Consider the following 13,853-nt stretch of genomic DNA (forward strand, 5'->3'; position numbering starts at 1 on the left):
ATGTACAATAAGCAATAAAACCTTGGGTCAAAACCATTGCTCTGCAGCAGAAAATTAACGTAAGCCTGTGAGGGAACTTTATCAGCTAAATCAAAGGGCTTGTGAGTTTGGAACAAGCTGTGCACGGGGAAATGTTTCCTGATGGACAAAGCACAGCTTCTCACAGCTTTTCCTTATTTCCAGTGGCTAAACTCCATTGCGCACATTCTTTAATGCATCACTGCCCACTATTAGACACACACTGTGTAAAGCAATGTAAGTATACACTCTATCTAAATATTTATTTAACATTTGTACACAAAACTATAGTATTTGATGCATTCGATGTAGAGCCTCACATAAATGCAACCGCAATATTGGAGTTAATGTTGTAGGTAATTCTTTGAATTTGGGTAATGAATAGTAGCCGGGGAGAGGTGGAAGGCAAAAGTTCTTTAATATTGTGTCTGCATTAAATTGCAGCCTGCAGTATGAACTGATAAATAAATAGGGATCTCAGGATGAGTTCAGGTTTTCACAGTGTGCCTTCAGCATCTGATTTTCTACCAACTGTTTGGTAAAGTGATTATGTATTTTTCCAAGCTGCAAAGCAGTTGGTCTTTCCAGCTACACACAACAGGGTTTTGTCTTTATTGGAAATCTTGGCAAATTGGTTAATTAAGTCAGTACTAAAGCAAAAATCTGTGGAATCAAATTGTGACAAGGTATCACCTTGGTTGTGTCTTTCAGAAAACACACCTGAAAAATGTTTGTCTGCAGTATCCGCTGTATCGGCTTCTGAACAGCCATTGCTTTTGCCTTTTAAAGAGTGGGATGGGACTAATCATCTTCTTCCTGTGGTAACTACAAAGTCAATGCCAATCAGACAGTAATTACAAATTATTTATTTTTACTATCACAGCTGTTGCTTGTCTCCAGTCCCTTCAGAGAGTGGATTTGGAATTTTATTTTTACACTTTAAAGGAATTTTAGGTATTTTACATCAGGTAATCAAACCTTTCTCTTGCATTATATTCTATAAATCTGGCCTTTTAAACAACCCACATTGTTTATACAGTGTGTGACATGACATACAGATTTTATGTGATTTTATGATTTGTCAAATATGCTTGCTTGACCCAAACATTTAACATATCTATTTACATGTAAACAACATATCTGTAGTATCTTATAATGCTGTCTTTTTTCAGCATAAAGGTTGTAGATATCTCCTGTTTAGCCTAATGGTCACTCTGTTTCTTCTGTTCTAGTGCTTATGTACCAAAGACGGAAGCAGGTCATTGCAAGTGGGCAGAAGTTCTTAAAGATTTGGAAAGGATCAAGACATCCAAAGTAAGTTCATAAAACAGCATTTCATATAATCATAGAAGAAGACTTAATAAAACATTTAGCACTGCACTCAGCTAAGTGTGAGTGAGAGGGAAAGGGATGGTGTTTGTTAGCTAATGTTTATAATTCAAACTCTTGGTTTTTTGTAGGATATTGATGTCAGTTTATACACTGCAAACGCAGATGAGGATGTAAGTAAACTTCACATATAACCACAACTAATGTTTAATGTGGCGGTTTCATTTCATTACTAGGAATTATCTCCTAAAGCAGACTTATTCTAATTCAATAAACATGTCTAAAATAAAATAATTTGCCTTGGAATAAACAGTTCTTCTAATCAAAGCACTTATGATAAATTATGCAAGCAGGTATTAATTATTTTTATTTAGTCATCTGCTACTAAAATTAATTAATTGAAAGGGATGGTCAAGGCCACACTGGATAGGCTTTGAGCAACCTGGCCTACAGAAAGGTGTTCCTGTGCATAGCAGAGAGGTTGGAAGTACAGGTTCTTTACAGCCCCTTCCAACTCAAACCATTCTGTGTTTGTGTGATTCAAAAAATTATTTTATCAAAGCAAACAATGCTAAAATAATGCTGGGATTAATTTGTAATTTAAGGGAACATTACCTACTTCCTCTACTCCCTTACCCATTTCGAATTCAGATTTCTGAGTTAAAGTATTTAGACTACTAAAAATAATGTTAATTTAATTCCACTATGTTTAGTTATGTGCCAGGTTCCTATCCTAATTATTTTCCTATGTTCTTCACTAAGACACTATGTCTCACCTCATCTTAGTAAACTGCTTGGCCTTTTTCTTCTTGGGTCTCATAGCCCATCTCTGCCGATATTCAAATAGCACGAAAATAGTAATGAACGTAAGAATGAAAATATGAAATGAATGTAAGTATGAAAATGATGTCTAGTAAGTAAAAATCAGCCTCTTTGTGGCTGATTTTATCTTACATTATATATCACTTATATCATACTTGTGTTTTAAATTATATCACAAATTATGTCCTACATTTACTTATTCCTTTTTAATCATAAAACTATTGCAACTGTTTTGGTTTTTTTTCAGGAAGAATGCCAAGAACTTGTAATGAGGTGCTTTTTCTTAGAGACAGAAGTGATAATTCAAGAATGTCGTATAAAAAACTGTAGTAAAACACAGGATGTGTGGAACATATGGAAAAATGGAAATGAAACTTTTGAAAAAAATAAGGTAAACAACACCAATAGTCTGCAGAAAAAGCACAAATCAAAAATGTTTCTTTGGTAGCAGAAATACCTCTTTTGTTACATAAATGGTGGGATGTTAGAGATGAAAACTAATGAGATTCCAATAACCTGTGCACATAATAATAAAAAATCAGAGATGAGATCAGTAGTTTTTAGAAAAACGCTTTCAGGATTCCCATCAAAGCAAATACTTTTGTGCATGCTTACATATGTCAGGGTGTTTGAATGTGTGTGTATCACAGTTTGTAGCTTCAGTACCTGCAGTCAGATATGTGAGACACACAGGGAAAAGTATCCTTATTTTCAGAGGGACAGTCATTTGCATCTTTCATTGAACTGATGTACCTCTCAAAGATGATCTTATTCAAAAAGTAAGCCAGGAACTGCACAGACCAAACTACCATGTAAGCCTGCACTAGAATTTTCGGTAGTCTTTTCCTGTATTGGAATTATTCACAAAAATAGGGCAAAAAGATTAATTCTCTATCAGAACCAATGGATTGGTATTCTGCTTTACTATTGCATTTTGTTTTTCAGTTGACTTCTACAAAATCAGAAAAATGCAAAGAGTGTGAAGAATATGAAGAAAAAAATTTTACAGAATTTGTACAGAATTTTGTGAAGGTTATACAGAGGGATTGCAAACACTGACCAAAAGTCACAAGCTGGGAAACAAGACTCTTACATGAACACCGTCAGAGAAATTAATTATCACCAAAAATAAACCAGAAAAAGAAAATAATTTACAATCCTCTTGTCTATCTCTTAATATATCTGTTTCTATTGTGATTTTCAGGTAAACTCAATTACTTCTTCTACCCAAGAACTCAAAGTCAAAAATTAGAGTATTTATGTAAAATCTCTTCCTCGCCTTTTCCCCCTTTTATACAATTCTATCTCTAGTCTTCTTTCAGAAGGTAAAACTGGTGTTTGGTTCTACTATCCAACAACAAGATGTTCTATTCCTTCATTTGTTACCTCTAATATGACTTTATTCATTAATGTAATGACTAAAACTACTTTATCAGTTACCAAAGGTTTCAATTGAGATGTCAACCAAAGCAGTGTTAATTTAATTCTCTGTATAAAGGAGGTGACTAAGTCTCTTACACACTTAAAAAAAAAAAAAAAGAATTCTATGTGGTAGAAATCTCATCTGTGAAGGAGGGTTTGTAACTTTAGTATCCTCTTGGGAAAGAACTTTGAAGACATGAATCACTTTTGACCAATTATTGGAAATAATAATAATATAAGACTCAATGCAGTCACCTGTCCTCTGGTATTTCTCCAATGTTTCACAGTCTCCTTTGGGCTCTTCCTAAACTAACTGGCTTCCTCATGATTCATATCCATGTCATACCAGCTGCCATCCATAATAACTAGTTCTTTTCTCTAGGCGCCTCCATTTCTCTATCCTCAGCTGATAAATGGCTGAGTCATTCAGCTGTCTACTTACTGGGAAAGAAGTTTCAATCTCATTATGGCAACAAACACACTGCCTCCTTCTCTTTTATTGTTGGGATGCTCCCAACAGTCAATCTTTAGCACTCTGAGGAGATAAATCTCCAGTAAACTGCAAGAGGCAGAACATAAATGTGAGCATGTGGGATGTAATCTTCCAGGAGACTTGAAGACAAACAGATTGGTAAATTCATAAGCATGTTGACATCAGCATTAATCACTGGTAGACAAATCACAAAATAAGTAAATGATTTGCCACCACAAAACATCAAAACCAGAAGTGTTTCTTACATAGTTTGGATGAAATAAAATAGTCCTACATTTTAAATTTTTCCTTAATTCAGTGGTATGCACTGAATATGATTTTTCTTAACCTGACATCATGTGCACAGGAAAGGTAACACCAAGTTACAGCTTTGGTCTGTAATCAAAGAGATAAAGAGACTTTCCTTATTTCTAGCTTTGAGAGGGAAGCAATATACTCATGAACAAAAGAGCTTCTTTGCTCAGAGTTTCCTTTATCTTGACCATTTCGAAAATCAATTTCCTGATTAATTTTATTTTGGTTTTCATTAACTCATTTACCAATGATAAGTATGTTAAAGACTGAATTTATCTTTCCAAAGAATATTGCTAAGTCTGTGACCACTCAGCTTGTCACCCTGTTAGCCACTTTCTGTTGGACACTGGCCATATCCCTTTTATTTCATTTTATCTCCACCTGGTCTAGGTGCATTTTCTGGGATGAAAAAAGGCCATTTGCTAATCTGGATCTCCAGCATATTTTAGGATATGTTAGGACTTTCTTTTCCCTGAGAGCTAAGCAGCCATCTGAAAGCTTTACTACATCCTGAGTCCAATGGTTATAATAAATTATCTCATTGATATAAAGGATGGACTAAATTAAGGTTGCCTTGTTATTTGGTTGGGTTTTTGTTTCCCTTCCCTTCCCTTCCCTTCCCTTCCCTTCCCTTCCCTTCCCTTCCCTTCCCTTCCCTTCCCTTCCCTTCCCTTCCCTTCCCTTCCCTTCCCTTCCCTTCCCTTCCCTTCCCTTCCCTTCCCTTCCCTTCCCTTCCCTTCCCTTCCCTTCCCTTCCCTTCCCTTCCCTTCCCTTCCCTTCCCTTCCCTTCCCTTCCCTTCCCTTCCCTTCCCTTCCCTTCCCTTCCCTTCCCTTCCCTTCCCTTCCCTCCTTTTCCTTTTCCTTTTCCTTTTCCTTTTCCTTTTCCTTTTCCTTTTCCTTTTCCTTTTCCTTTTCCTTTTCCTTTTCCTTTTCCTTTTCCTTTTCCTTTTCCTTTTCCTTTTCCTTTTCCTTTTCCTTTTCCTTTTCCTTTTCCTTTTCCTTTTCCTTTTCCTTTTCCTTTTCCTTTTTTTTGTTTTCGTTTGTTTGTTTTCAGTTAGGAAATTTATATGAACTCCAAAGAAAAAGTTTCAATATGACTAAAACATGGTCACATCTGATCTAACTTGTTAGTCCTGCAGGCAGAACGGTAGAAACTGATTCAGAGTGGCTACTTTTGAAGTAAACATCCCCAGGTTGAAGAAGGTATTTCTTCTACACAAGGCTGAGTTATTTGTGTGGCATTTACTGGATAATATTTTCCAACAGTTGTTGGCATATATTAAGGAAAAGATTAATACTATACTTTCTCCAATGAATCCTTCTCAGTTAGGGGACTAAGGTAACTCATAGCAGAGTGTTTCTATGTACAGAAATAACAATAACTTTACCTTTTGACACCAGAAGAGAAGAAAAATGCTCCTCCATCAAAGATTTGCACTACGTAGTACTGTGTTCTTGACTTTACAAAAATTTAAAATCTGCTTTTCCTTTCCATTCCTAGTACTTAATATCCACATTTCTTGTCTATATCCTAACAGGATAGTAGCAAGTACAACTGCAAGTAGCACTAGTGCAGATGATGTCTGACATCCTCTGCCTTCTTTTATTGTTTTATTGGACCCTGAAGATAAATATGAGTTGTTCATCCATAGAATGTTGCCTCTAGTGGCTCCAAAATGTTTGAGCACCTGTTGATCAGGTACTGTTCAGATGATTTCACAGACATTTTAAATTCTGAACTGCAGATACCTTTCTTGTTAGGACCTTCACTGTTTTGAGGGAAATATAGAAGAGGGAATTCTTTGCCTACAGTGAGATAGCTGGGGGATCAACAGCAATTTCAGATGATCCATCTTGTTCATATGACGTTCTACGTGAGAAAAATAACAGCATAGAAATGTACTCTAAGATCCATTCCAGCTCCATGTGGCAAAAGCTCAGAGAAAATGAATATTTGAGTCAGCCAGCCCAATGTACAGAGGTAACACTAACGATGGCGCGAAAACAGTGTATTTGATATATGTATATATATATTATCCATTATAAGTTATCCTTGGTATTCTCCATGGATAAAGCAGTGTTTCAACCTTCAACCAACGATTCAGGTTCAAGATTTAATAGCACCCAAGGTGGGTAGCTACCATAGAAACCTGAACAGTGTCTCCTAGGACACATGGCCCTAGAAAATCACATCACTACCCATTCCAAGTACACAAATATAGTTGTTAGTCAACTCATTTATCCAGGCAGCTTCATCACAGTTACTGTGGTTCTACTGTCCACAAACCTCAAACTAAAACCCCTATCATCCTAGTGAATCTCTTTCTTGGACTTAAATCCTTTTCTAGTTTAATGTGGGCAGGACCACAACAAAATGAAGCTCTTAATTTTAATTTAATTTAGTTGCATTTCTCATAGGAATAATATGGAACAAATGTATGGGAACAATATGATAATAAAGCAACCTAATATTAGCCTAGCTGGAATTATCAACAACTCCTATATCACAAGATTTGCCCTTTTCACAGTTATACTGAAAGGTGACTGAGCTTCCCAACCCCTTCCTTGTATCAGAAACACAAGGAATATGAAACTTCCACTACAGGAATGAGAACAAAGAGGAAGGAAAATAAGTGCAAGTCACCTTAAGTGATAACAGTGAAATTAAAATCATTCCAATAATTGTAAAGTTTATCAGTAAATTTCGAAGAGTACTTCTCAGAACTGCAGTTAAATCATTCATGTCTTCATCTTTATAGGAACTAAAGGCAGCTTTTTTTGGAAATTTCTATCCTGAGTGTCTGAGCCAAGGTCATGACAGGATATCTTGACAGGAGTATTAAATGTGAGTGAATTTGCTACTCAGAACAAGTGGATCCAATCAGTGCAAGAGACACAAATTTCATTGCATCCTCAAGTCAGTATTGGTATTCTTGAGAACAGAAATAATATTCATTTTTATCCAAAATGGCCTTCACTTGCGGCTTATACATATGAAGGCAAAACTTACTAGCAATAGGAACAGAATCACATGCTGGAATTTCTGTACAGCATTAGGAGACCCATCAACATGACACTGAGCCATACTTAAAAGGGACATCCTGTAATGTCTAAAGGGTTATATCTTCTCTAGAGGCAGAAAAGAAACAAACTTTGCTCATATGAACTCTGCAGAATTTTACTCTCATGCACTTAGGAAGGAAAAGAAAGCCATAAATGAGCAAGCTAAGCATTTCTTCAACAAAAAGTTCAAATGAACACCTTGAAACTGTCTCCTTCCAACTATTTTCCCTAAAATGATGTTGGAGAATTTACCTCTTCTTATCAAAAGGCTTAATTAAACCAATAATTAACAACTTAAATAAAGACAAAAGGAAATAAATATCTTTCATAACCTCACCCTCTTCTATGTGCTTATTAAATGTGGTATTTTCTTGACCAAGTCAAGCCAACCAGGAATCAATTGGCTTTCTAAAAATGGGGGAAAGATGAGGCAGTACAATAAAGAATAAAAAATCTGCTGAGATGACTGTGCCATGACACAAGCAGCTCGCTACTTCTAAATGTTAAAAACATATAGGAGAAAAAGGAACGAAGTTAGAACACAAAATGAAATCAGGGGGTTTTCTGGGAATTTTCTTGAGAAATTCCAAAGGCTGAAAGAGCTTATTTTAACTTTAACATACAAATTAGTACCTTATACTGGTTTTCTTCCTTCTGACTCCTCAACCATACAAGCTTTTCCCCTTTTTTCATTTTCCTAGTGGGACACAATACTCCTTAGGGCTTTCCACTTCAGTATATACAGAACTGTTTCTAATGAACTGTTTTTACAAGTTTAATAAAGGAAAACAAAGAACTGCAAGTAACTTCTTCTATGTCAAGATGCTTTTTTGAAATGAAATTTTAAAATACATTGACAGTGCTGTTTAAAGAACCTTCATTAGACCCCAAGATAATATTTTGTTGTGAGGTGAAGTCATCAGCTTGTAGCTTTGTTATTTAAAGCTTTTCAGGAGGAAGCAACTGTATTTAGCTTTTCAAGATGAAATATTGAAGGTCAGTAAGCCTTATAGAACCTTAATGGCTGCTCTACCATGCAGGACAGGCCTTGATAAATTGGCAAAAGAGAATTTAAGAGAAATATAAAATATACTTATGTCTTTAGAATACAATACAAACAATGATAACATTAATTGAAACAGTGTACCTGTGCCACAGATAAAACTGAGAAATCATTCTTTTTAAAAGTTGCCTTTCCCAGCTCTTCTAAGAGTCACATATATCCTGCAGTTTACTGGAAATCTATAGTCTTGCAGTAATACAGGACATATTAGTAATCCCAGTTTGGGGATCTTTTGAGCCATTAGTTTCCCGATGAATCTATCAAGAAAATAAAGAAATTTAGTATTTCTTATGACTAATATAATCTACTGTTTTTCAATAGAGTACTGAGAAACCAAACCATAGTTTTGGTCAGTCTCAAGGCATTCAGATGAGTTTGTTCAGTCAGCAGTACACAGAATTCCCCAATTCTCTGAGGCAGTGATACTGAATAGCAGGTGTTAATCATAATCCATTATGACAGCTGTGAATTTCTTCTCCTTATTAACCTTAATTGTGGCTTTTTACGTCCTGTTTTCCAAGAATCTTCTTTATCTTTTATTAGTTGAAGATAACAAATGAGAGATTATATTTCCTTTAGTTATTCCTTTGGCAAGCATGCTATAACTAATTCAAAGAAAATTAGATCATTATGAATAATTCCTGCAGCTTTTTTCTGTAACAAGCTTCCTGATTTCATGCACCATTTGACATTTTAAAGTTTTAACTGAAGTCTTGAGACAGCATTTCTCTCTCATACTTCCTACTGCAGGCCAGTGACCGGGCTTTATTTTACCCCAGACAAACTTCCTAGCAATAGGTATAAGTCATTTGGATAAGTTAACTTAGCCAAAATCCCTTGGCTGTACTGTAGTTCTATCACATCACATGAATCCTTTTTAGGACCTCATCCTCCAGTATTTTATACCACTAATAAATTATGAAGATCTATCTGGGACAACTTAGACAGAATTAATTGAATTCCTGAAGTTATTTGTAGGTTTTAAGATCTCCAGCTATAACAGATAAGATGCAGATGTTAAGCATTGTCTTAAAGACCTAAAGGGTTTGGTTTTTTTGTCAGTTTTATGTCCCCTTTTTTCCCATCAAGACTTTCTGGGATCTTCTGGAAGCACTGATAACTCTAAATAGTCTGTCACTTATTTCAGCACTGGTGAAGTAATCTCAAGCAGAAAAGCTTCCATGAAGAAGGCATCAATCGTGTCAGAGACGGGACTTAAGCTTCCCCAGTTATGCTTGTGGAGGGTCTCAGTTATCTGGTGACTGACAGCAAATCAAGCTATGGAAATGAAGACTTGTCCTCCTCAAATGCAAAGGAAAAGGCACCGTCATCATCAGCCAGTGGCTCTTTGGAAACAGTTCTTGAGAAGCCATCATTTCTGTCTCTGTGCAGTAGAGCTCCTGGATGTGCCATTACAAGCCATGTAGGGTGGCGATATCTGTGAGACTATCGTGGAGCATGGTGGTTATACAGGTAGTTTTTTCCTAGGAAAGCTGCCTTAAAATAAAAATTTCAAAGTTGTGTTCTCTGGACTTTATCAAAGGCCTCTATGCCTATATAAATAAAAAGAAAGGGTGGGGAGGCCCACAGGCACAGCACAGCCTGTTTGGGCTTGGCCACATGGATTTAGGAGTCTGCATTTAGTCTCAGAAAGCAAGGAGTAATTTTAAGCTGCATTGACATAAAGGGACAGGACAAAAATAGCATTGCTGACAAATATGCAATATGAAGTCACAAGGAAAGGATGAAGGCATAGAAAGTATTCTTTTTCCCTCTGGTCCTTAAAGTTATTCCAACCACTAAATGTAAAAATTGACAATGCTTAGAATGTAACACTCAGATATCTGAGTGAGACTCCTCTCACTAAGCTGTTACCTGCATCTTCCAAACCTGCACACCCTGACGAACTCAAGGAGAACTGCATGTTGAAACCAGAGCATCCTTTTTCCCTGAGCATCTGCAAGTAGCATTTCAACTGCAAACCACCTCAGCAATTGCAATCTCTAACACCCACTCTGGGAAACTGAGGAAGAATGACTCACAGCTGTTTTCTTAGCTGCATGTCATGCCCATGAATTCTGAGACTAGCAAATCTCGAGGTTCTGAGAAGAAGAGAGTAAGAATTAAGTAACATATTCACTGTTTACAATGCCAACCCGTGTTGGGAATATTTTTGTTCATTAACTATAGAAAACAAGATCTGCCTTTACCCTTCCTACTTGTTTCATGATAAAAAGCATTGCATGTGTTTCCTTCTACAGCCCTCCTCTCTTTAAGGGAGTTACACTGCACAATAGTTGAACATGGGGACATGTGCTTTAACTTGTAACTCAAACAGTGCAGCTGGACAACATTTCTGCAAGGAAAAGGTGTTTACTTCAAACAATATTCACTCACAGTTGTTGCTACAACAAAAGTATTTCAAATGAGCTCATAAATCTAATCATGCTTAAGATCATTATTGGCTGTTTTCTGGTTTGTAAGCAGAGCTGCAAATTATTTTTTTAGTTGAAAATATTTTCTACCAGAAACTTATTGAATCTTCTGAAACAATGTCTGAAGCAATTTCTTAAGCTACAGGTTTATTATAAGTCTACTGATGTTATTGTAAAAAGAGAATAAAAACTATTTCTCAAAAATCATGTAATGAAGTAGTTTTCATTTTTTACAGTTCCTGGGAAAATACCTCGTGGCATACAGCCACATGTAAAGAACATATAGATGACATTCTCAGACTTTCTTGGGACTTGAGAGAAATTTACAGTGTTTTTTATTCTGTACTCCAAAAACGATTATTGGAATTTTCAACTCACACTATCTTCAAACAAACAAAAAAAGCAACTTAGAGTAAGTCCAGAGAAATTGGCTCAACAGTAAAAACTTGGCTATATCTAAAGCCATTAAGAATTTTCCATTCCCTGTGTAAATGTAAAACGCAATCTCCTTTCAATACAAGTGTTTATTGCTTTTTTTAATTTTTGAGATTGCTCAAATACTATTTGATATGTACCTTTGGCAATACTTCTAAAATTAATTGTACAAACTCATTCTTGTTTTGCAAATATAATGGTAAAACCCACCTTGTGCTTGAAATTTTTTGTATTTTTCCTTGATGAAAGATCTGAAAGTACTTTTTATTAATTAAAATCATAAATTTGAGTTGTCCAAAATAATACAAGTGCTTTTAGAATCAAAGGAGATTTAACTCCTTTTTTACTCCACATAAAAATACTCAAAACTGTCTCAGAATATATTCTAACAGGGGAATATTACTGTAAAACATATGTCTGAATTTTTATAACTTCTCTGTAATAATTTCAACATTTAGAAATTCAATATATTTCCAGGAAGAAACACTCTTGTTGAGGATAGAGACTTAAATAAAGAATAACAAGAAAATTTTTAAACACTGATAAGGAAAATAGGTTATTTGAACATGAGTCAGATGACTATAATTTTATTTTCATTTTGCATATTACTATTTTTTTTTTGTCTTATCACCTTCTTTATAGTCTCCCTTCCAGCATTTCTTTTAGGCATTAGGCTTTCAAAGAAATCCCTTAAAGCATACGGTTACACCTTCAGGGTTTGATCATGCCTCCGGGACACAGCCTTTCATCTGGTTTGTGAGAATGGCAATATCCTTAGAACAAGGAAGCTGTGAAACAGTGTGGTGACAACTCCTTGGGATGAGAAGCAAAATCTATAGAAGTCTGTGCATCACCAGCCTTCTTCTGCTGTGGACAGCTGTCAATGCTATATTGTTTAGATGCCTTATTTTCAGGAATTTGAAAGAGTTTTATGAAAGCAAAAGGAAAAGAAAATGAGAAGGATAACTGAGATGAGTCACTGGTAGCAACTCTTATGCTGTAATGGTTACATTTCAAACAGAGATACAACTTTCAGCTAAAAGGATGTTCCCAATACAGTAAAGTGGTAAACTCACTTAGGGCCGGACTCTTGATCCCAGGCTCAAAAGAAGGGACAACTAATACTTTTTCTATTTAAATTAGTTCCTTTCCCCTTGCTATTTAACCTTATAGATATTTATAAAGGTCAAAATTAGTCATCTTCTTTCTATGCTTGCTGACATAAATATGTAATTTCTCTACTTACCTTACTAGTCCTTCTTTAAACATAGAATTGCTAGAGGTGTAACATTCTTTCTTAGGGATTCATGTAAACACACATAAGATCCAATGTTAAATGGCAGAAACCAGACAATGCACATACTACATGTTCTTGCCAGCTGTGAGCTGTAATCAAACAACAAAGAACCCCTGAGCATCTCTTATCCCCTGCTACTGAAAATATCTAACTAGTTCTTCAACCACCCACCTGTATTGCAGGCAAACACTTTTGGAAGTTCTCCTGATGAGGAGGGGTGTAAGTGAAAAAATGGGGATGAGTTTGGCTCAGAGGTAAACCCACAACACCTATTCTATGCACTGTAAGTACAGAGCTGTTGTTCTTTGGTGTCTGAGCTCAGAGGCCTGAAGAATACAGAGATCCCTAATCACACTTCACTGCACACAAATGACCTCTCAATTTATTATTCCATCCTCAATGTGTACTACTCAGCATATTCAGTGCACCAAGCACATTCTGGAGTTAATGTGAATTAAAGATTAACTGTGACAAACTGAACTTTTCAACCAAGTATCCAAAGGGAAAATGCCAATTAAGCAATGCTGCAGTTCCATGCAGACAAAGCACAGGTTCGATAACAGCTTTCCAAACTACATGTCCAGGAGTAATTTGTAAGCTTTACAACCAGGTTAACAAACTGGATATGGATTCTCCTGTGCTCTCATTTCTGTGTCTGTGCAGTCCCAGAAAGGGTTTCTTATCAAAGCCAGGGTTAATGAACAAATGTGTGCAGTTCTTTCCTCCCTGCAGAGCTATCACACTACCACAGCAGAAAATACAACTGAGTTTTGACTGTGAATGTACTATCAGAAAGAAACCTACTCTGAAAGATTAGTCTGAGCTCTCAAGAGCATTGGAGGCTTAAGCTGTACATTAGTGTTTAGTATTTCATTAGAACTAGTTAAAAAAAACACCAGATGGAAAATCTTTGCTGCATTCTAGCCCTTCACATGTTTGAGGATTTCCCAAACAACTTATAGGAAATTAAAGGGGATAGGTTGTTGTAGTCTGCAACTGCAGGATCTCGTCCAGGGAAGCCACAGGTTCTGGGGACCAGCATGGAACACTAACAAGATGGGCTCCCAGTTCATGAAACCATTTATTCAGCATGGGAACAAACTCAGACCCAGAACAGAGAGCCCCGAACAGAGGCACAGCAGGGGTTTTTGAGGGACAGAACTCTTGAGGGTCTCCACCTTT

General features: G+C 36.2%; 1 protein-coding gene across 4 annotated transcripts in view; it reads left to right on the forward strand.

Moving 5' to 3' along the window:
• IL15 (interleukin 15) overlaps positions 1 to 11,128 on the forward strand; it is a 39,336-nt gene extending 28,208 nt beyond the window's left edge. Inside the window, exons 2-7 of one of the 4 annotated variants that reach the window (XR_009277515.1) lie at positions 730 to 839; positions 1,251 to 1,332; positions 1,479 to 1,520; positions 2,417 to 2,560; positions 3,115 to 3,373; positions 9,652 to 11,128. Coding sequence is in view for 3 of the 4 variants with exons in the window: in XM_058837254.1 (XP_058693237.1) it covers positions 730 to 868; positions 1,251 to 1,332; positions 1,479 to 1,520; positions 2,417 to 2,560; positions 3,115 to 3,228 (521 nt within the window). In the remaining variant the exon portion in view is untranslated. Of the gene's footprint in view, positions 1 to 729; positions 869 to 1,250; positions 1,333 to 1,478; positions 1,521 to 2,416; positions 2,561 to 3,114; positions 4,988 to 9,651 lie in introns of those variants that run through there. The other 3 variants (XM_058837253.1, XM_058837254.1, XM_058837255.1) reach the window with 3 other exon arrangements.
• Positions 11,129 to 13,853: the final 2,725 nt, after the last annotated feature.

Source organism: Poecile atricapillus, chromosome 4 (genome assembly GCF_030490865.1).
Source record: "Poecile atricapillus isolate bPoeAtr1 chromosome 4, bPoeAtr1.hap1, whole genome shotgun sequence".
Taxonomy (NCBI): Eukaryota; Metazoa; Chordata; class Aves; order Passeriformes; family Paridae; genus Poecile; species Poecile atricapillus.